Source organism: Plecotus auritus (assembly GCF_963455305.1).
Source record: "Plecotus auritus genome assembly, chromosome: 9".
NCBI lineage: Eukaryota > Metazoa > Chordata > Mammalia > Chiroptera > Vespertilionidae > Plecotus > Plecotus auritus.
The window spans coordinates 99101414-99121619 of NC_137783.1; the positions used below are offsets into that span (position 1 = coordinate 99101414).

Here is a 20206-nt window from a genome sequence, read left to right on the forward strand (position 1 = left end):
CCAGGTCTGGGTCTCGTGTGATTTCGACGCGCACATAGGTGGGCAGGGACTTGACTCTGGTTCCCATGGCGTGCCCCAGACTCTGACAGAAGGAAGATTTTCATATACATTTTACTAATTTTCTTTCATCTCTGATACTTCTATTATAGAGAAAGGGCAAATAACAATATTAAAATATTTCCCCTAATTAATTCCCTTTTCATGTGCACGAATTTTGTGTACCGGGTTACTAGTCCTATCTAATAAAGAGGGAATATGCTAATTGACAGCCACGCTCTCAAATATGGTGGCACCCACAGCCACAAGATGGCAGCGCCCAGTCCCCTCAGCCCCACCAGGGCGGCAGGTATGCAGCACAGTTGGGCCCACCCCCAGGCGGGACCGGCCGCTCCACACACCTGCCTCCAGAGTCCCCCAGTCTCCTCAGCCCCCAGCCACCCGGGATCAGGCCTAAACGGGCAGTCAGACATCCCTCGAGGGGTCCCAGATTGGAGAGGGTGCAGGCTGGGCTGAGGGACACACACCCCCTGCACAAATTTTGTGCACCAGGCCTCTAGTTTATTATAAAACTAGTTCACCTCTACAGTCCCTTCTAACACTAGAACTATGTAATTTCATATACTTTGTATTTTTCTGGGAGTTTTAGAAAGTTCTTAATCCATCTTCAATATTTCTCCAGATTTGTAAGGAACTCTGATCCTCCTATCATTTCTGTCACATGCATCTTGTTCAAGCAAAGGATTTTGAAGATCTGTGTCAGGCATCTCGACTGAGTAAGAGCTCAGATTTGGACACATGTCTGTTGAATTACACAGCTTCCACAGGAGGTCCTACGTAAGCTCTACACAGACAAATGCTTTCAATATCACAGGATGCTCCGGACATTTCCATCGCTGTCTGGGCACATGGCTGATTTGCATGTGGCCTTGGAGGCTCAGGAAGAGACACTTGAGCCTAACTATCACTGACTGATAGGTATGTCTGTTAAGCCTGGTGGGCCTACTGAAGTTCAAGGAAAAATGTTTCTCCTCCAGAAAAACCATGTTAGACAAAGGATGTTTGCAGGACAGGCTAGAATTAGAAAATGGGACAGGAGGAAGCAGAGATTCAGAGAACAGTATGAATCTGCTTTGGCCCCGTCTTCTGCCAGGAACATGTTTGCTTTGAGGAGGGCAGATGCATAGTAACTGAATCCTTAGAGGCCTAGGCCATTCTGCCAGGGACCTGCCCTTTTCCAAGGGGGTGGTAAGCCTGAAAGAACCATGTCGAGAGGAGTCCTAGACCTTCATCTCTACCTTCCTCTGCCACCACCAGGAGAGCTGGACTCTAGAGTCTCCAAAAGGAGAGAAAAAGTGGGAACCACAGAAATGCAGAGATAGGAGAAATAGCCAAGAGTTTCAAGTGGCTGAGAAAGCAGCCACTAGGGACCTGAGCAGAGTTTTAGCAGTACTAGGGCTGGGAATGGGTGGCCACAGCCCCACTGAGCAGGAGGGAGCAGAGGAGCCATGGGTGGAGCTCAGATGATAAAACCTGCCTCTCTGCTGGGCAGACTCCTAGATATGCACAGAGTTGGGGTGAGCTGAGGTCCTGGCATTTGCTAAGTGGAGGACGGAAGATCTAGGAAACTAAAGACCAGTGGTGTTCTTACTGCAACATGAGATGGGCAGGGGATACCCAGGGGACATTCACATAACTCCTGTTTTAATAGAATCTGGCACAGTGTCTAAAAGATTCACACTCGCTGTGTGCGTGCGGGTGCAAGTGCGTGTGTGTGTGTGTGTGTGTGTGTGTGTGTGTGTGTGTTCTATGATAATTAATACCCAGCCAAAACTCACTGAACATTCAGCCTCCACCATTAGCCACCTTGGAGTTATAGCAATATTTCACATTGAACCTTTGAAAGCTGCATCTTTGAAAATTCAGTTAAGTGCAATTTAACCAATATTTATTCAGCAATTATTTTGAGTACTATTGTTATCAATCCTCATTTTATAGATAAAAAAACTGAGGTTGGGAAAGATCAAGTGGATCCCTCAGGACCACACTGCTAGTGAATGACAAAGGAGGGATTTAAACCCAGGCATCTGTAGCTCACTCCAAAGAAAAGGCTCTTCTTAGCTGCTATACAAAGAACTTGACATTTATAATAGCAAAAATCGGAGATGACAACCTGAAATGGCAATGTTGGTGTCTATCCCTTCTTTTATTGTGTGAACTAAAGTGTTCAGTAGCGTGCCGATGGAGCTCAAATCTCAAAACCTGCTTTGAAACCTCAGGGTTGAGCCTGTGAAAAAATAAAAAGATGTGTAGCTAATTCTGATGCCTGAAACTCAAAAAGGTGTCTCTCCCGTCCATATCACTTAGATACTGCTTGTTCAATCTCTACTTCTACCCTTTGTGAGCCAGTCTTTCGGATTTGAAACCAAGCTCCAAATTCAAGCGAAGGAGAACTAAATCCCCCTGCTCTGAGAAGCGAGAATATTCCTGATAACAGGTAACCTGCAGGGAACATTGGTAAGACTGGAGGGAGAAACACCTGGGTTTCACAGCCCAGTGAATGCCTGCTCTGTGGGCTGCCTGATGACACAGATAACACCCAGTGCAATAAAAAAGGGTACAAGCTGAAGCTCTAACCTGTGAATCCACAAAGGAAACAAATTACATCTCTTTGCGGGGAGGTAGGTGAACGGGGCAGGGCATTTGAGGCTGAATCTGAGCTGAAGGGAGGAGTTGAGTGGTTAAATCTTGTGAGAAGGGCGGGAAACCCCAACTAAAGTGAAAAGGCGCTGAAGAGAACCCAGGTTCACTGGAATACCTGCCAATCTCACCAATTATGCATATGGAAACAGACTTTTAAAACATCAAAATGAAAGATAACCCAAGCTCTCCTGAGATCCTCAGGATTCCTCCAGAAAACTGATGATTTTTACCCGACGGAGAAATAAGACTGTCGATGGGGAAGACCAGTTTTTTTTTTCTTTTTCCCCATTATGGAAGCGTGTCAGGACTGTTGCAAAATCAATGAGGAAGCGGGAGGATATGCTCATTACAGCTGAACAACCTTGGAGCCCAAGAAGGGAAGGAGCTGGAGAGGCAGGGGTCAGGGCATGGGGGCGGGAAGCTGAATGGGCCAGATGGGCAGGTCACACTGTGGACAAAGAGCCCTCCCCTTCCCCCGCTGGGCCACCGCCCTGACCTCCAAACAAACACCCAGGGCACAAATTTGTTCCCCCTTATCAGCTGCTCAGCTCAGCAGCTGCTGCCACGGATTTCTGTTTCCGCGTCTTGCCTTTTTCTAACAGTTGCCTTTTTGTCTAACTTTTGTGTGAGGAGGGAGGAGGCCGAGGGGCCAGGAGCAGAGAGGGGGAGGATGGCCTGGTGGCTGCTGGAGGACTGAGTGCTTGAATAGAGTGCTTCAAGACGGGCAGAAAATAGATTGAAAAAACACCATCTCTGGGAAATCCAGAGGCTTACAAAAATATACAAGAAGCGCCGGTTATTCATTCTCTCCCCGGTCACTCTGATCACGGGCATTTTCCTCTTGGAATTCCTGTTGCAGGGCAGAAGCGGGGGATGTATGAAATGGATTATAAATTATTGGTGCCTAAGCCAGCCATGAAAATAAGGGCTGGCCCGTAGGCCAGGCCAGGAAGGGACACGGGCCTGCGGAGGATTAGTGCAGAGCTAAATGAGTATCAGGCAGGAAGGCTGATGAGAAAGTAATGCAATAGGTTGCATCCTTCCTTCTGGAAGCAATTATGTTTGGTACAACAACTACACGAGCAGAGGGCTGAGTGAGTGTGTAAACAGGTTTCCAAGTGTTTGTGTGACAGCAGCATGCAGGGTTGACTGAGTGTGGTGGCCACCTCTACGAGAAATGTGGTTACTTCAAAGATATACTTTTGTTGTTCAAATTGGGTACTAAAATATTATGGCAGCGCAACAGAAAAACAGAGAAATAGAATGCCATGCAGTAATAAAATGAGAAACATGTTGTTGTTTTTTCTGCTACCCAACAAAATTTCTGTTTCATTTCTCTTTGTGGCATTCTCAGAAATCCAGACAACAGTTTATTCCCACTTAATGGGACGGGGGTGGATGGCAGAGAAGTGGGAAGAGGGATAAGAAGAGAAGGAAAATCTGTTACCCTGGAAACCGCTCCCAAAGAAGGGGGTCAAAGGGATCGAATGCAAAGGCTCTGTGGCCCCCCTGGCTCCTCCACATCCTTTTCTAACTCAGGCCCCTCTATTCCACTTTGTCCTTCCCTAGTCCGGAGAATCAAATTCAATTCAGTGGCACTTACTTCACACAACCCTGTGGTCAGTGCCAGGTAGGATGCAAGGCTGCGAGTCACAATAAGGAGGAGGATGGAAGATCAGATAACCACTGAGTTTTTGGTGCTCACCCTGCACCAGCCCTGGCTTAGCACTTCCCAGGGGTAAGGCCTCGGGAGCGGCTTTAAATCCCAGCCCACTTCAGATGAGTTATTTGACTCCTCCACATTTTTAAAAAAATATTTTTTATTGATTTTTTACAGAGAGGAAGGGAGAGGGACAGAGAGTTAGAAACATCGATGGGAGAGAAACATCGATCAGCTGCCTTCTGCACACCCCCTACTGGGGATGTGCCTGCAACCAAGGTACATGCCCTTGACCGGAATCGAACCTGGGACCCTTCAGTCCGCAGGCCGATGCTCTATCCCCTGAGCCAAACCAGTCAGGGCACTCCTCCACATTTTGATTCCTCGACTGCAAAGTGGGGATAATAATAGTACCACCCTATCAGGCGGGATCTAGTCAAGAAAACCAGGCCACATTAAGTATATTTCAACAAAAAGAATTTAATAGGAAGAACTGGCTCAGTAGGTGCTAGGGGGCTGAATGAGAAGGGAGAGCTGAGGCAACCTCAGCTAGTGACGTAGGAAGCAGCTCCCATCTCTAAGGCTGGAGGAACAAAGGGAAGAGGCTGGGACCATCAGAAGCTGGACACATGGAGGAAGAGACCCACTGCTAAGTTTTCAGGGCCTGGTGAGGCTGGGTTCTGGAATGTAGGAAGCTGGGACCAGAGACTGATGGTGGGCAAAGGGCTGTGGCTGGGTCCTAGGAATGCTGAAAGGAAATAACAGCAAGCCAACAGAAAGGAGAGAATTTCCCCTCTCCAGCCTTCAATCTCCCTCTAGTGCCCCCTATTGGCAGGAATTAACAGGAAACCTGCTAGGGAAGAGTTAGTTTGCAGAGTCCAAGATCCAGCCGTAAACCGGAGTATTGGAAGGTATTGGTATATCTGGAGCTGAGAGAAATAGCTTACTAACCAGCTCAGTATTTCATAAAAATGTTGAGATTAAATGAGTTAATATCTATAACCCCCTAGAATAGTGCCTGGCATGTGGTAAGTGCATTAGAATGCACGTAAAAAACACACAAATAAATACATTAATCCACCAAGACCATGTGGGAAGTAAATGGGAATCCCAGTTTTATCCATGAAGATGAGGGGGCTTCAAAAGGTCACATAAAATGTCCAAGGTCACACAAGCTCATCACTGGTGAAGTCAGGACTGTCTGAATCCAAAGCTGTTGTTTTAACCTCCAAGAGACCCTTTGAGACTCAGAGAAAGCCGGCACAACAATAAATCACTTCACAGAGAGACAGACTGTGAAAGTGCAACAGGAGAGGTACAAACCACAGCCTCTGGGGAGCGTGTGGGAGGGGGACAAGCTGCCGCAGGCTAGGGATCTGGAAAGACTTGCTGGAGGATGAGTGGAGTTGGGAAGGAAGGACAGGGCTGCGACTTGCAGGTACTGGGAGCAGAGGAAACAGCGTGAGGCAAGGCCAGAGTGCAGGGCATGGAATCTGAGTGGTGAGCATGTGGACAAGGAGGAAATAAATGCTCCTCACCACTCTCCTTTGACCTAGACCAGTGGTCGGCAAACTGCGGCTCAAGAGCCACATGCGGCTCGCGAGCCGCGGTTTGCCATTCTGTTGACTAATGAGTTTGCCGACCACTGACTAGACTCTCAATTCCAATAATTACAGGCTGTTGTTCCTTGTGATTAAGCCCCTATCCCAGTGGTGCTATACAAACTATAGAGTTGAAGTATCTCCAGATAATAGTAGTAGCAATGTGAATTAAAGAGTTCTTTGAGGGCAATCATAAATATACACCTTGTGTAGAATGTTATGCATTTGTGAAGCAATAGGATTAACCAAAATATAACGAATTGCTAATGCACCTCCATTGTTTTTAACCCATATGTAGGGTCATTGAAATATGCTTACAGAAAACAAATAGTCTTGTTTAAAAATAGCCGGCATTAAAACTCTAACTTGAAGCTACTTGATGCCGTTTTAACAATGTACAGCATTTGGTTTCAATCAAGTCCACTCCTTGGAAGGTTATATTCAAATTTGATTCGTATCCGTTTTATTTATTTCGACAAAGTGAGTGCATTCTTGGTCCCAGGCACTGTCCCAGGCACTGGAGGGGCATTGACTTGGAAATAGTAGTTCCAGTCCTCAAGGAATTCCACCTAGTAGGGCAACGGGTAGATATGCAAATCTCTGTAGTCAGAATTGAAAAGCAAAGGTACTCCGTGAGCTGGGAATATGGAAGCTCTGGCCAGAGAGGATGGGAATGGGATTCCTTTCCTGCCACCCCAAGAAGCAACACTACAACTACGGCAGAAGTCAGCGCGCGGGATGTGAAGTAAAGGGGGCCAAGACGAACAATGGAGACTTTTTAGTTCAACACAGTGCTGGACCAGACCACAGGTCTGACAGCTAAGGAAGTTAAAGTTGTCTGGAGTTAGAAAAATTTCTGGAACATTTTCATGGCTCTGAACCTGGCCTCTGTGATCCTACGATCTGTTCTAAAAGTAAGGAAGTTGCCATGAAACCAGAGATAAACCACACATGCCAATAATAATAGCCAACAGTTTCTGAGCATCCACCCCATGCCAAGCCCTTTCATATAAAATGAGCATTATATCTGGACTTGCAGTTACGAGTCCCCAGGAACCATTCTCTTCTTCCTTTTGGTAGGAGGCTGCCCACTGAGCTTTCGCAGAGTGCATGCATGCCTTTCCCTCTAGAGACAATAGTTTCCAGGCTCCCTTGTAGCTTGATGTGACTTTTCACCAACAGAACTTGAGCAGACGTAATAACGTGTGCTACTTCCACATCACTTCCCTAAAGGAGAATTATTTGCCCTCCCCTTCCTCTTTCCCTCTTCCCACTGGTTGGGATGCCGATGGGCTTTTAGTGCTTCTGTGGAGAGAACAGCCTGGAGACAGAACCAGGTCCCTGGACAGCTCTGTGGAAGAGCAGTCCTCTCCCCTTGCTCCTGCCTTCTGCAGCTGCACCTGAACCTGCCTTTCACACCTTTGTTCTGCTGTGGCCCAAAGATCAAACATACAAAAGAAAAACAATATTGTTAGGACTATGTCTGGGTTAAGAGAATATAAGCCACAGGTGGGGACATGCAAGATACTCATACATAAACTGTATGTACTTTAGTGAATAGACTGTAAAAATTATATTGGCTTGTTTGGGAAATTGTGTTGTTCACATCCTGGTTTCTAGCTGAATTTTAAATGACTTAGGTTACCTATTAAGTGTCCTCCAGGTGAGATGGAGGTCACTGTGTCGAACAAAGGCAGACTCATTCAACAAATAGTTCTTGACAATTACCTAAGGTACCAAAGATGGAACATACACACATAACACACACACACACACAAAACCTTTACCCTCAGGATATTTGTCAACTGGTAGGAAGATGTGCAAATATAAAAACAGTGTTGAGAGGAAAGTATCAGTTAATACTCAAGATGACTCAAACTGGTTTAAGAAGAAAAAAAAAAAAGATCATTTATGGGCTTATGTAAATATACTGTCCAAGAGTAAGCCTGACTTCAGGCATTTAAACCCTACTGAATTAGAATCTTCATGGATAAGCCTAGAAATCTGTGTTTAGCCGCCCCCCACCCCCTCCCCCCACCACCACCGGGTAATTTTGATTCTGTGTCGGAAAGCACTGCTTTATATAGATCATTAGAGCTGCAAATTGGAGATTGGACTGGAAAGGGGAGAGCCTGAAGGAGGAGAGGGTCTCTCCTGAGGGACAGGAGGGGATCCCTGAGCACTGTGATACTTGGTACTTAGAACTGGCCAGAGCACACATTCTGAAGGCTGCCTGCATGGGGAGCTCCGAAGGGGAGTCGGTAGAGGATGATGCCATCTGTCTGGTCGTCAGTTTGAGGGTTCACAACCCCTACGAATGTGGCTGTCACTTCCCTTCATCCACCCTTTATTGTGCGACTATGTATCAAGCACTGAGCTAGCTAGGCAATGAGGATACAGGGCTTACAGGCAAAGAGCCTTGCCTCATGAAGCTCACATTCTAGGGTGAGACAGACAGTAAACAATTAGAAAAATGAGTTAATGCTGGCTGTGCTAAGTTCTTTGAAGGGAAAAACTCTTTAGTTTCTAGTAGAGGCCAACATTGGATAAAGCAAAGGAAAGGCCTTTGAGTTGACAACTTAATGGAGACCTGAGAGTATGAGCATTCCAAGTAGAGGCAATAGCAGGTGCTAAGGCCCTGGGGTGAGAGGGGCCTGAGTGAGGTGGAAACACCGGAAGGAGGAAGTGTGGCTAAAACTCAGTGAAGGGGAGAGTGGAGTGAAATAAATCTGAAAAGTTGGCAGGAGCCAGGCTATGGGTTAACCTGTAAGCACCCAAAAGAGTGGATTTTATTCCACACACAATGAAATGCTAGCGTTAAAATGAATCTTCTGGCTACTGAGTGGACAAAGTGTAAAATTAAATTCAGGACTAGATGGACACAAGGTCCCTGTCTGGCCCCAACAGTCCATGGCAGGCTCTACGAGGTCCCCAGAGGTCTTCTTTAGTAGCTGTGGACCCTGTATCAAGCAGTGTTGCCCAACAGAACTTCTGGCAAAGATGGAATGTTCGTACCTGTGCCGTCCAACCCCATAGCTGCCATGTGTAAGTGGCTCTTGAGCATGTGAAACGTGGCTAGTGTGACTGGGGAACTGGACTTTTCACTTTATTCCATTTCAATTCCTAGAGCCATTTGGCTAATGGCTATGGTACTGGATGGCACGATGCAACACTGAGCACTGGATGTCTGAGGATTTCTATTCCGAATCGCGGAGCCAGGACCTTGCCGCAATAGTGGGAGCTTCAGAGGGTATGTGGACCCCTACATGCTAACCCTCTCCAGGCGTTCAGCTCGTTAAGATGGAGAGGGTCAGGGGGCGGCGTTCTCAGCTTCATTTTATCTCTGGGGAGGCACCCGCAGGCGGTTATGAGGAGCTCCGCGCGCTTCCCAGGGGAGGCTCCGCACTGCGAACAAAGGTCTAGGGGACCACTCTTTCTAGAACGCACCACCTGGCGCTCTTCAGCCGCCAGCCACCGCGCGGTCCAGCCATTGGCAGGAGAGAAACAAGAGCCCGCAGCGCCTCGCCCAGCCTGCCGCGCTGCGGGGGCCGCGGAGGCACCAGCTCCTGGCGCAGGACGCGGCTCAGGTGGGCTGGGACGGAGGGGACACAGGCTAGCGGGGTAGCAGGTTCGGGGACTCCTCGCCGCGCATTCGCTTCTTCCCGGGAACGAGGGCAGGGGTGACGCGCTGTCACCCGCACAGATCTGCTTCCTGGGCTTGCTTTCGCTTTGCCCTGCGCCTGGCGAGGCCTGCGCACCGCAACCGGAGAGCGCGCGCAGGTGGCCGCCGAGGAGGGGCGGGGCCGACGCCTTTAAGCCTTCGGGACCCCAGCCCTGCACCCGAGGACGCGTCCGGGGCCCAGGCACAGTGCCCTGCAGCGCGCGTGGGCCTGCCTGGCCGGAAGGCGCCCCTGACCTTGGTTTCTCCCCGGTGCCAGGTCTGCTCAAGGACCATGGGCACCGCGCTGAGCACGGGCCCCAGGCTGGCTCTCCTGTCCAGTCGGGCCAGCGGCACCGTCCCGCGTTGGGCGCCCTCCGAACCCGCCCGCTGCAGCCACTCCAAGCCCGGCCCGGTGCGCCCTGTGCCCCTGAAGAAGCGAGGATACGATGTCACCAGGAACCCGCATCTCAACAAGGTAACGGTCCTGCAAGGTAGGATGGCTCAAGCGGAGATCCTGCGGTGGCGGAGGGCGGCGCCCCGCCTCCTGGGCCTGGGATGGATTCTCCCAGGCGCCCTTCCAGCGACTTAACATTTTTGCCTTGCAGGGGCTTGATTTATCTCGGTTTGGCTCCCCCCGCTCCCCACCCCCATCCCTCTTCTGCTTAGAAAGAGGTGACCAGTAACGCAGGGAGCCCAGCTTCTTCTGTGAGAACAATATAGACTGGGTTAAAGTCTTCGTGGCCAGTCTGACCTGGTGTCAGATCTCCCCTTGATACAGAATAATTCTGTTGATCTTGGGCAGTTGCCAGTCCAAGTTTCTTTATCTGTAAAAGAGAGACAGTTGTCTCAGTGTGGTGAGATTTAAAGAGAAAATGGAGGTAGCGTTCTTTGCACAGTACCTGGCACCCAGTGAGAGCAAATGTCAACTGAGATTATTATTCTGAGATAAAAATTAACGTGAACCAGGGAAAGTCTAGAGTTATAGACACTTTAGACCTTGAAGAGGAATCGGAAATCTTAACTCAAGCCTCTCCTTTTACAGATGAGAAAATAAGACAAAGGGAACGTTCCCAAGGTCACCAACTAGTTAGTTCTGGCAGCTGTGCCACAGGAATCCAGATCTGGATCTCTGGTACTTTGGTCAAGTTCAGCTCACTGCTAATGTGGTGCTTAAAGCACACACATTTGTTTCTGCGAATAGAGTTTAGTGCCACTAGTTCAGAGGACTGAGCTGAGAAAGACGGAAGAGTATTAAAACCCAGGAAGCAAGAGGCCTGGATTTTGATGCCTGTCACCCTACACCTTCTAAATTAAATTTCTCTGAAGTTCAATTCTCCAGCCTAAAAGGGATACTATGACAGATTCACCATTTCTATCTCATTTAGTTATTGTGACAATCAAATGAATTGCTGAATTTGATATATTTTAAATTATATAAAGCCCTTGATAAGTAATCACTGCAAAAATAAAAATTGTAATAATTATTTTTCTCAGGATTGTGTAATTCAAGTGTGGAAAATGTGTTTTTCAGAAATAGGGACAATTATGTAGATGCTAAGTATTGTGATTGTTTCCTGCAAAAATAATAGAAGAAGATAAGAAAAAGTCTTTCTTTCAAAGTCTACATATTATATTACATTATATTATATCCTTTAAATATTCCTACTTGGGAGTAATTAAGATGTTTTGTGAATTTGAATTACTTTGGTAGCCAGTTTTAGAAAATAAATTAACTTATGCAAATAAAGTGTGCCTTTTAACTAAAAATATCTAGAGGGAGGGTTGCAGGCAAGGCTTGATCCAGCAGTCCAGATGGCATCCCTAAGGATGAAGGTTTTCTCTGGTATTTTGCTCTGCCAATGCAATGTTACCTTCATCTTCAGGACCCATTTAGTGGAGTTTTTCCCCTCGATGCTGCCATAGTCCTGCATCTCCTATTTCACACCAGCCAGGGATAGACACTTTCTTCTGGTAGCTCCTATAGAAAAGACATTTACTCTGAAGCCTCAGAAAAATAATCCTTCTGTCTCATTGACTCTGATTGGATCCCCTTCCCATTCCCAAACCAATCATCATAACTTAAGCCAGTCAGGGCCCACCCCTGGAGTTAAAGATAGAATTTAAGGTAGGGCCACCCACATTAGAATTTTTAGAATTTATTCTAAATTCTAATGGATTTAGAATAAAGGGGATGTGGTCTCCCCCCTCCCCACAGTAAAATTGTGTTCTGTCAGCAGAGGGAGGAGGGATGGATGCTAGAAGGCAGTGATCAACTCTCTCTTGCACTTTAGCCTCCAATCATTTTGACAATAATTGCCTTTGAAGTATTGGCATATTACCAATCAGCACTTACTGCTTTGTGAATAGTTAAAAAAATACAGGAAGGACTCAGATGCCTGGAATTTTTATTTTTTAGCCCTAGACTTGTGGCTCCCTAAAAGCACTCTTGCCCTTGTCCCTTTTTCCTTCTAATTTATATAAATGGGACATTGTACATAAATCTAGGGGACTTTACCTTTTCCTGATGTTAGAACATTTCTGTATATCCCTAAAGTCAGTTGATGCCAGTCTGGAGTGAGGAGAGTATCTAGGGTGGTGCCAGGAGAGTCCATTGGGGTCTCCATTCACCCTTGGGGAGAGAGGGACAGCAATGGAGCAGCACCACTGCCTGGTAGCTGCTGTGAATGGCCTTCATCCCACCGGAGTGCCCCTCTCTTGCTGTCCTGCTTACCTCCGACACTGAGTTTCCGAGGAAGGCTTGAAGCTTCGCACTCTCCGTCAACTAACAGAACACCTAGTTTACCATTGAGAAAGCAAGAGAAGGGCAGCTTTGAAAGGGTGCTGCATTCAGTGGGCGGGTCTGTGGGTGGATTTTTTTTTCTGCAAAACTATGAACTCCTCCAGGGCAGGGACTGGTTTCATGCATTTGTGTCCAGCAGGGGATCGCTCCTGAAGGATCTAGCAAGGGCATGGGTATGAAAACTAACACTATTGTTTTGGAATATGTTCATTTTTGACAGATCAGGAGAGGCCTTACATATGAAGCTTGAGGGCAGAGGGTCGTCAGGAGGTGGGGTTCTCTGAGAGAGGAAGAGCCAGTGAGCAGGCCACATCTGGCTGCCCTTGTGCAATGACAGTCTGTCGCAGCTCTGTCATGTCCTCGCAATGCGATCTGATTTCAGCATTTTCTTTTTTTTAAATATATATTTTTATTAATTTCAGAGAGGAAGGGAGAGGGAGAGATAGAAAATCAATGATGAGAGAGAATAATTGATCAGCTGCCTCCTGCACACCCTCTACTGGGGCTGGAGCCTACAACCGGGCATGTGCCCTGACCAGGAATCGAACCATGACCTCCTGGTTCATAGGTTGAAGCTCAAGCATTAAGTCACACAGACTGGGCTTAGCATATTCTTTATGATGACAGAATTGGAACTAGATGATTCCAAGTTCCCTCCCGTAGTCTAGATTCTATGAACGATGCAAATTCACCAGTACATCTACTTCTGTTTCATTTTTTATTAATATTTTGCCTTTCTCCTAAAATTTACGTAATGTCCTCTTCTATTCTTCATTGAGATTGTAGCAACAGAGTAGAACTTTGATTACATATTACAAGATATCAGCCATATTTTACTTACATTAAACAGGCAACTACCAACCCCATTTTATAGGGATATCTTCATAGGCAGGTATCATCCCCATTCTATTAATGTAGGAAGTGGACCCTCAAACTGTTGCTGCCCCCCGCCCCCAGTTCACCTACAGACTCTTTGGGGAAGGGTTGTCCGATTTCCCACTCCCCAGATTGGATGCGAGTCCCCTCCTGTTCGTCTTAACACTGTGTCAGTTTCCTTTTGGCGTGAGCACCTGTTATCATGGCTGAGCACCTTAGGGACAGAGGCTCTGTCCTGTCACCTGACACTCTCTCTGACTTGAGATGCTCAATAAATATTTGCTCTTTAAGTGATCCAAATCAGCTTATGACGACCCTTGTTCTCTGAACTTCATTAACCTTAATGCCACTTTTACAATTAGCCTAATGCTCTCATTGCCCAGAGAAATGATGATAAACAGCCCATTGGATGAAATGCACATACTTGACCCAAATCTTCCCAAACTTCAGGGTGTTTCACTGAAGGGGTGTGTGATTTCCCAGAGCGCATCAGCCTTTCATTTTGACCCACACGCCAACAATGATTTTCCCTATAAAATTCAATGGACTCTTCCCTTGTCGTTTTTAAATCTCTTGATCTTAAAAGTCTTGGAAAAAAGGAATGAAAAGGGTGCTTAGTCAAGTCCCTTTGATTAAGGACTAGCACATTTCATGCAGTGGGACCCCCAGAAACTGCAAAGCATCTCAGGTGACCACCTTCCCACAAGGACTTGATGTGTTTAGATCACTGAACCCCTAAAGGCTTGGTGGCCAGCCCTGCAGCATTGGCTGCACGTCTGAGGCAGCACAGGCTTCAGCTCAATCCCTTTTAGATTCGGTGGTGATTTACTGGACTCCCACACAGCTAGGATTTGCCTTTGATTAAAGTATATGTTTTTGTTTGGTGCCAGCTTAGAACTTGATCTTGCCTCCTTTTGATGGGGGGCTCTGTGATCACACACTTGGCTCACTGATCAATCAGGAGATGATGGCTGGGTTGTGCAGAGAATTAGAAGTTTGTGAGTGATGCTGTATTCTTCCCTAAAGGCAGATAACATAACATGTCTTCCCAAGATCTGTTTCTGATGTGATGTTGAATTGGGCCTCTGATCGAAAGAGAAGCAATGGATTATTAAATAAACATTGGTTCCATAACCAGCAGTTTACTCTAGATTTGAGCCTCTTGTTCAGGAACTCGCGGCACTGGAGCTCAGATACTGTTCACATGTTTTAAGAACAAACAAGCAGAGGCAGGTTGGAATGAAATCCTTTCCTGTCAAATTCTGTCCTGGATTCATGGAATTGATAGCATTTGGTATTAGAGCTTTGTGCTTGGAACAGCTAAAAGAACTTGTGTTGGTTAGGCTAAAAGTTAGGCAACTGTAACAATGTGAACACCAAATACTGAGGCTCAGAAAGATAGAAGTGTCTTTCTATCTTATAAACAAGTCTGGGTAGGCAGTCACAGGTTGGTATGTGGTTGGATTAGTTGCTTTTCCCTCATCAGTGTGCATTTACATTTTTCATGGTCCAAAGGGGCTGCTCTAGCCTCTGCTATTAAAAGCCAGTGGAAAGGAGAAATGTCTTTGAAGGGCATGAATTAGGCATTGCAAATATCACTTCCACTCACATCTGATTGGCTGGAACTTGGTCATATGCCGCACCTAGCTGCAAGAGAACCTGGGAAATGTAACCTTTAGCAGGACATGCATGTATTCAGTGAAAAATTCTACACATTAAAAAATGACAGGATGGATATTGAGGAACTGCCACAAAATGTTTATGTGAAACTTTAATTTTTTTACCATAACCTTTAAAATTTTACTCCAACCTTCAAAATCTATCAGTTTCTCTACATCCCCACTACCACCAGCCTTGTTCACTCCGTCATCATCTCATGTCTCAATTATGCAGGAGCCTCGTCACTGGTCTCCCATCTTCTAGGCTTGTTTCTTTCAACCGCTGTTCTGTGACTGTTAACCACACCTTAAGAGGCTGAAACCTTGCACACATCCCTAACCACTCTTTTTCTTTCAGACCCTCTATATCCAAACCTCCAGATAATCCTGCTCTATCTTCAGACTAGATCTAGAATCCAAGCCCTGCTCACCACAGGCCCCACACTGACCCAAACTACAAATATTTCTCTGCCGGATGAGGGCAGCGGCCTCTGAGCTGGTCTCCTTGCTTCCACTTATGTTCCTCTAGTTTATCCTCCACATGATAGCCAGCACAATCCTTTTAGAACTAAGTTTGACCATGTCACTCTTCAGCTCAGAACCCTGCGAAATCAACATCCTTACAATGCCTTGTGTGATTTGACCCTCTCTGACCTCATCTTTGCTACTCCTCAGCCTCACGCACTGCCCAAGCCACTCTGGCTTCCTTACTGTTCCTCAAACACTCTAAGCATACTCCGACCTACAGTCTTTGCACTGACTGTTTCCCCTTCCCGGAACACATACCCCCTAAATAGCCATGTGGTTAACACCCTCATCTTCTTCAAGGCTCCTCACTTTCTCAAGGAGACTTATTCTGCCCACCCCATGTGAAGTTGTAAATAGTCCTTTCCACCTTCCTGGCCACGCTTAACATGGTCTGCTTTTCCCCCATAGTATTTGGTACTTACTAACATACTATTTCATTTTCTTACTTATTATAGCTCTTGTTAATTGTTTGTATTTCCCCACTATACTGTAAGCACCTTGATCTTGGACTTCCAACCTACAGAACTGTGAGAAATAAATTCCTGCCCTAACCGGTTTGGCTCAGTGGATAGAGCGTCGGCCTGCGGACTGAAGGGTCCCATGTTTGATTCCGGCCAAGGGCATGTACCTGGGTTTCGGGCACATCCCCAGTAGGGGGCGTGCAGGAGGCAGCTGATCGATGTCTCTCTCTCATCGATGTTTCTCTCTATCCCTCTCTCTTCCTCTCTGTAAAAAAATCAATAAAATATATTTTTAAAAAAAGAAATAAATTCCTGTTGTTTAAGCTGCTCAGTCTGTAGTATCTACACTAATAAAAGAGCAATATGCAAATTGACCATCACTTCACAACGCCCACCAGCCAATCAGGAGTGAGTATGCAAATTAACCTGACAAAGATGGAAGAAGCCCCACCCCCAGCCGCTCCGGGCCTCTGGGCAGCACGCATGCAGGTGCGGCTGGGCAGGGCAGGACGCCTGCTATGAGAAGGAGGGTGGGGGGGTGGAGGGAGCTACAGGAGCAGCTCTCTAGCTGGAGCAAAGACTGAAGGCTCCAGCCACAGTGAAGACTGAAGGCTCCGGTGCAGCAAAGGCTTGGGTCCCGGGTGCCAGAGGAAAACCGGTGCCGGCAGCCAGGGGAAGGAAGGCCTATTGCACGAATCTTCATGCAACAGGCCTCTAGTTTTGTTATAGAGCCTAAGTGGACCAAGACACCATACTCCTCATCTCCCAAGGGATCAAAATACTGGGGAGTGTAGGATGGGATGCCAGAAGCCTAGGAGGGAGATTTGCTACTCTTGGAACCCAAAATTGATGCTCAGGGAGTATTTTCTCATAAACATGTTGTTATGAACAGTTGAATTAATCTTCAAAGAAAGTATATTATGTCTTTGATTAGCATTTGTGTGATCATTATGAAGATTTCAGAAATGCTGGCTTATGTTTATGAATGCTTAATTCAAGTGGAATATTAAGTGGAATCTATCACCATGAGTGTTACTGTAAAAAGATGTAACTGTAAAAAGACTTGGGAATAAAATTATAAATATGATTGTGTTAGGGTAGTGGAATTATGGGAGATCTGTTTTCTCTTTATATAATTTTCTTTAATGTTCCATTATCTTTTCAGTGTTAGTTTACAGTTTCTGTTGTGAATTAAGTTTCTAGAACCAAGGTAGTAACATTCAGATCAACTTTTGCAAGTTGACCCTTCTGTAACACAGGGGTGGCTTTCTTATCTGGTGGAAATTCCTGTAAAATAGACTTATTTCAAGATTTGCCTGCATGTAATTAGTTATCTTCTAGAGGTGATAGTTTAGATTCACGTAATAAAACATTGACATAAAAATTGCTGCTTGTTCTAAAGAGAGTTGTAAACAACAATATCCAGATTATGCAGGCGGCTGCATGGAGGCAGATCCCATTCAGAAGTGCATGCTGTCTGGCGCAGACTTGGGCCAACTGGCATCTAAGCCAGGCTGAGTCTGGGCTCTCCATGGAGTCTCTGTGGACACTTTTTCAGGTTCATCTTCAGTTTCCCTGTTTCCAGTTTCTCTTGATCTTCTTGGGCTTTTGTAGACTCTGGGGGTTATGGCTTCATTTTACTGTGCATATTTGTCATTTCTCCCAAAGGTTTCTTATATCATCTGCCCTCTTCTTTGCAAATGCCAGTCTCAGAGTGGGAAGGGGGAGAGGCCTTCTGATTCATACGCCCATTGCAAAGGAGTCACTAATGTGCAGCACTTCTGTTCGCAAAGGCATGGATTAAAGTCAGCTTCCGAACCTCCACTTTGATGTGGAGAAAGGGCATTGGGAAATCCTTTGGGGTTGTGTCCGGCTGCCTCTCTGATGCAGAGTACAAAAGATGTTCTATGATTGTGCGATGAAAATCTGAGGGCTATCCTACGATTGGGGATGCAGAGGTCAGCAGTTAAAAGCATGCATTCATTCTGTACCCAAATGGTTGCCTAGCAGCCTGATTAAAACACGACTCTAACCAAAAGGACACAGTAAAGAGTAAAACATACTCAGTCATTTGAGGAGAGGGATTTTTGATGGAAAGATCATCAGCTTTTGAGGAACTTGAATAAGAGAAAATCAAAGCTGCATTTGCTTTTCAAAGTGATATTGAAAGCTAGAGGGACCATAGGGGATTGTGTTGAATGATGAGCAACTTGAGAATATTATTTTTGGAAAGCATTTTGTCTGGGTTCTGTACTGTTTGGTAGTAGACCTACGTGGAGCTCATTGCATACTTGAAACACTCCCCATGGTGTGGAACTCTGGAGAAGGCAGACTGTGTTACTTCCTTGGTTTTGTTTTACTTGGTTCTTCCACAAAACAGAAAGAGGGAGCCAACACCTGCTCACAAGGTGGCATCCTTCTGAGTTACTGAGCTGTCCGGTGACTTCCCCAATGGGAGAAAGGCTGCAGGTGCCCTCATAACTAAGGTGGAGCTGGGTCTCCTCACCCTGTAGACATTCCCCTTCCTCTTGTATCTGAGGGGGGTGTTGAGGATTCCAACCCAGATTCCCATTATACAGAATTTCCTTCGGTAGGGGAATGCCTTATGGAGTGAATTCAAATGATAATGATAAGAGCTGGCATTTTTTCAGGACATACAAAGTCCCAAGAACTGTCCTAAGCAGTTTCTATACCTTAACTAATTTAACACAATACCACCACCTTCTGAAGTATAGTGTTATAGTACAGGTGAAAAATCTGAGGCCCAATGAGGTTAGCTACTTGCCCAAGGTCATGCTACTTTCACAAGGCTCATAGTGGCAGAGCCGGGTCTTGAATCCAGGCCCACATCCTAAGCCCCTCTGCTCTGCTATTACTCCCTGTGCAGGTGCCCTCTGGCTCGCTACTAGTGCATGGAGTCTGTTGTTCTAGGGCCTTGCTAGGTACTGAGAGGGGTGTTCCCTGCTGTGGGCCTCTGATGGTCTGTTATCACATCCAGGGTCTGTTAGAATCAGAATCTAACAGAATCAGACTTAAGGGAACTTTAAAGATCACTGGATGCCTTCTCTTCACCCTTTAAATAAATGTAATTCTCCCAAGATTCATTAGTTTATTTATTAAATTTATTCACTAGGCATTTGCTGAGTACCTGTTAAATTTAGGCAGTGGAAACCCAACGGTGAAAGCAACACTTTTTTTTTGCCTTTAAGGAGTTAACATGTAAGAGGGGTACAGGTAGAAAAAATAAAAAATAAGAATAAATAAATACATAATGGGGTACAGGTAGGGACCAGTTAGCAAGCAGGCATTTCAGTCCAATAGGTTGGTATGAGGAGAGGAGCATAGGCCCCAGGGCTGTAGGAGCAAGGGATCGGGTGCAGAAGCACTCCCTGTGCAGTGTTGTGGGTGCTGACATGGATGGAAGAGGAGGACGTGGCAGATGAAAGTGGTGGAGGAGAAGCTGTCTAGATCACACCATGAAAGACAATGGCTTTTTCTCTGAGAACAGGCACCATTTGTGCCAAATGTGCAGCAGCCCCGTTTTCAGAAAACTGAATCCTATCTAATAAAAGAGTAATATGCAAATTGACAGTCACTCCAACACACAAGATGGCCGCCCCCATGTGGACACAAGATGGCTGCCACAAGATGGCCAGCAGGAGAGGGCAGTTGTGGGCAATCAGGCCAGCAGGGGAGGGCAGTTGGGGGGGACCAGGCCTGCAGGGGGGGGACAGTTGGAGGAAACCAGGCCGACAGGGGAGGGCAGTTGAGGGAGACCAGGCCTGCAGGGGAGGGCAGTTGGGGGTGACCAGGCCAGAGAGGGAGGGCAGTTAGGTGTTATCAGGCCTGCAGGGGAGGGCAGTGGGAAGCAACCAGGCCTACAGGGGAGGACAGTTAGGGGCAACCAGGCCTGCAGGGGAGGGCAGCTGGGGGTGACCAGGCTGGCAGGGGAGTGCAGTTAGGGGTTACCAGGCCAGCAGGGGAGGGCAGTTGGGGGCGACCAGGCCTACAGGGGAGGACAGTTAGGGGCAACCAGGCTGGCAGGGGAGGGCAGTTAGGGGCAATCAGGCCAGCAGGGAGCAGTTAGGTGTCAATCAGGCTGGCAGGGGCGTGGTTAGGGGGTGATCAGGCTGGCAGGCAGAAGCAGTTAGGGGCAATCAGGCAGGCAGGCAGGTGAGCGGTTGGGAGCCAGCAATCCTGGATTGTGAGAGGCATGTCCGACTGCCCGCCTAAACGGGCAGTTGGACATCCCTCGAGGGGT

The 20206-nt window shown here is 46.8% G+C and overlaps 1 protein-coding gene across 4 annotated transcripts in view; it reads left to right on the forward strand.

Moving 5' to 3' along the window:
* The first annotated feature begins 9064 nt into the window (after positions 1-9064).
* The window catches only part of ME3 (malic enzyme 3), a 196550-nt gene continuing 185408 nt past the window's right edge, over positions 9065-20206 (forward strand). The window contains exons 1-2 of one of the 4 annotated variants that reach the window (XM_080687267.1): positions 9065-9211; positions 9900-10097. In XM_080687267.1, coding sequence (XP_080543393.1) covers positions 9915-10097 — 183 coding nt within the window. In that variant the 5' untranslated portion in view covers positions 9065-9211; positions 9900-9914. Of the gene's footprint in view, positions 9212-9314; positions 9549-9602; positions 10114-20206 lie in introns of those variants that run through there. The other 3 variants (XM_080687266.1, XM_080687268.1, XM_080687269.1) reach the window with 3 other exon arrangements.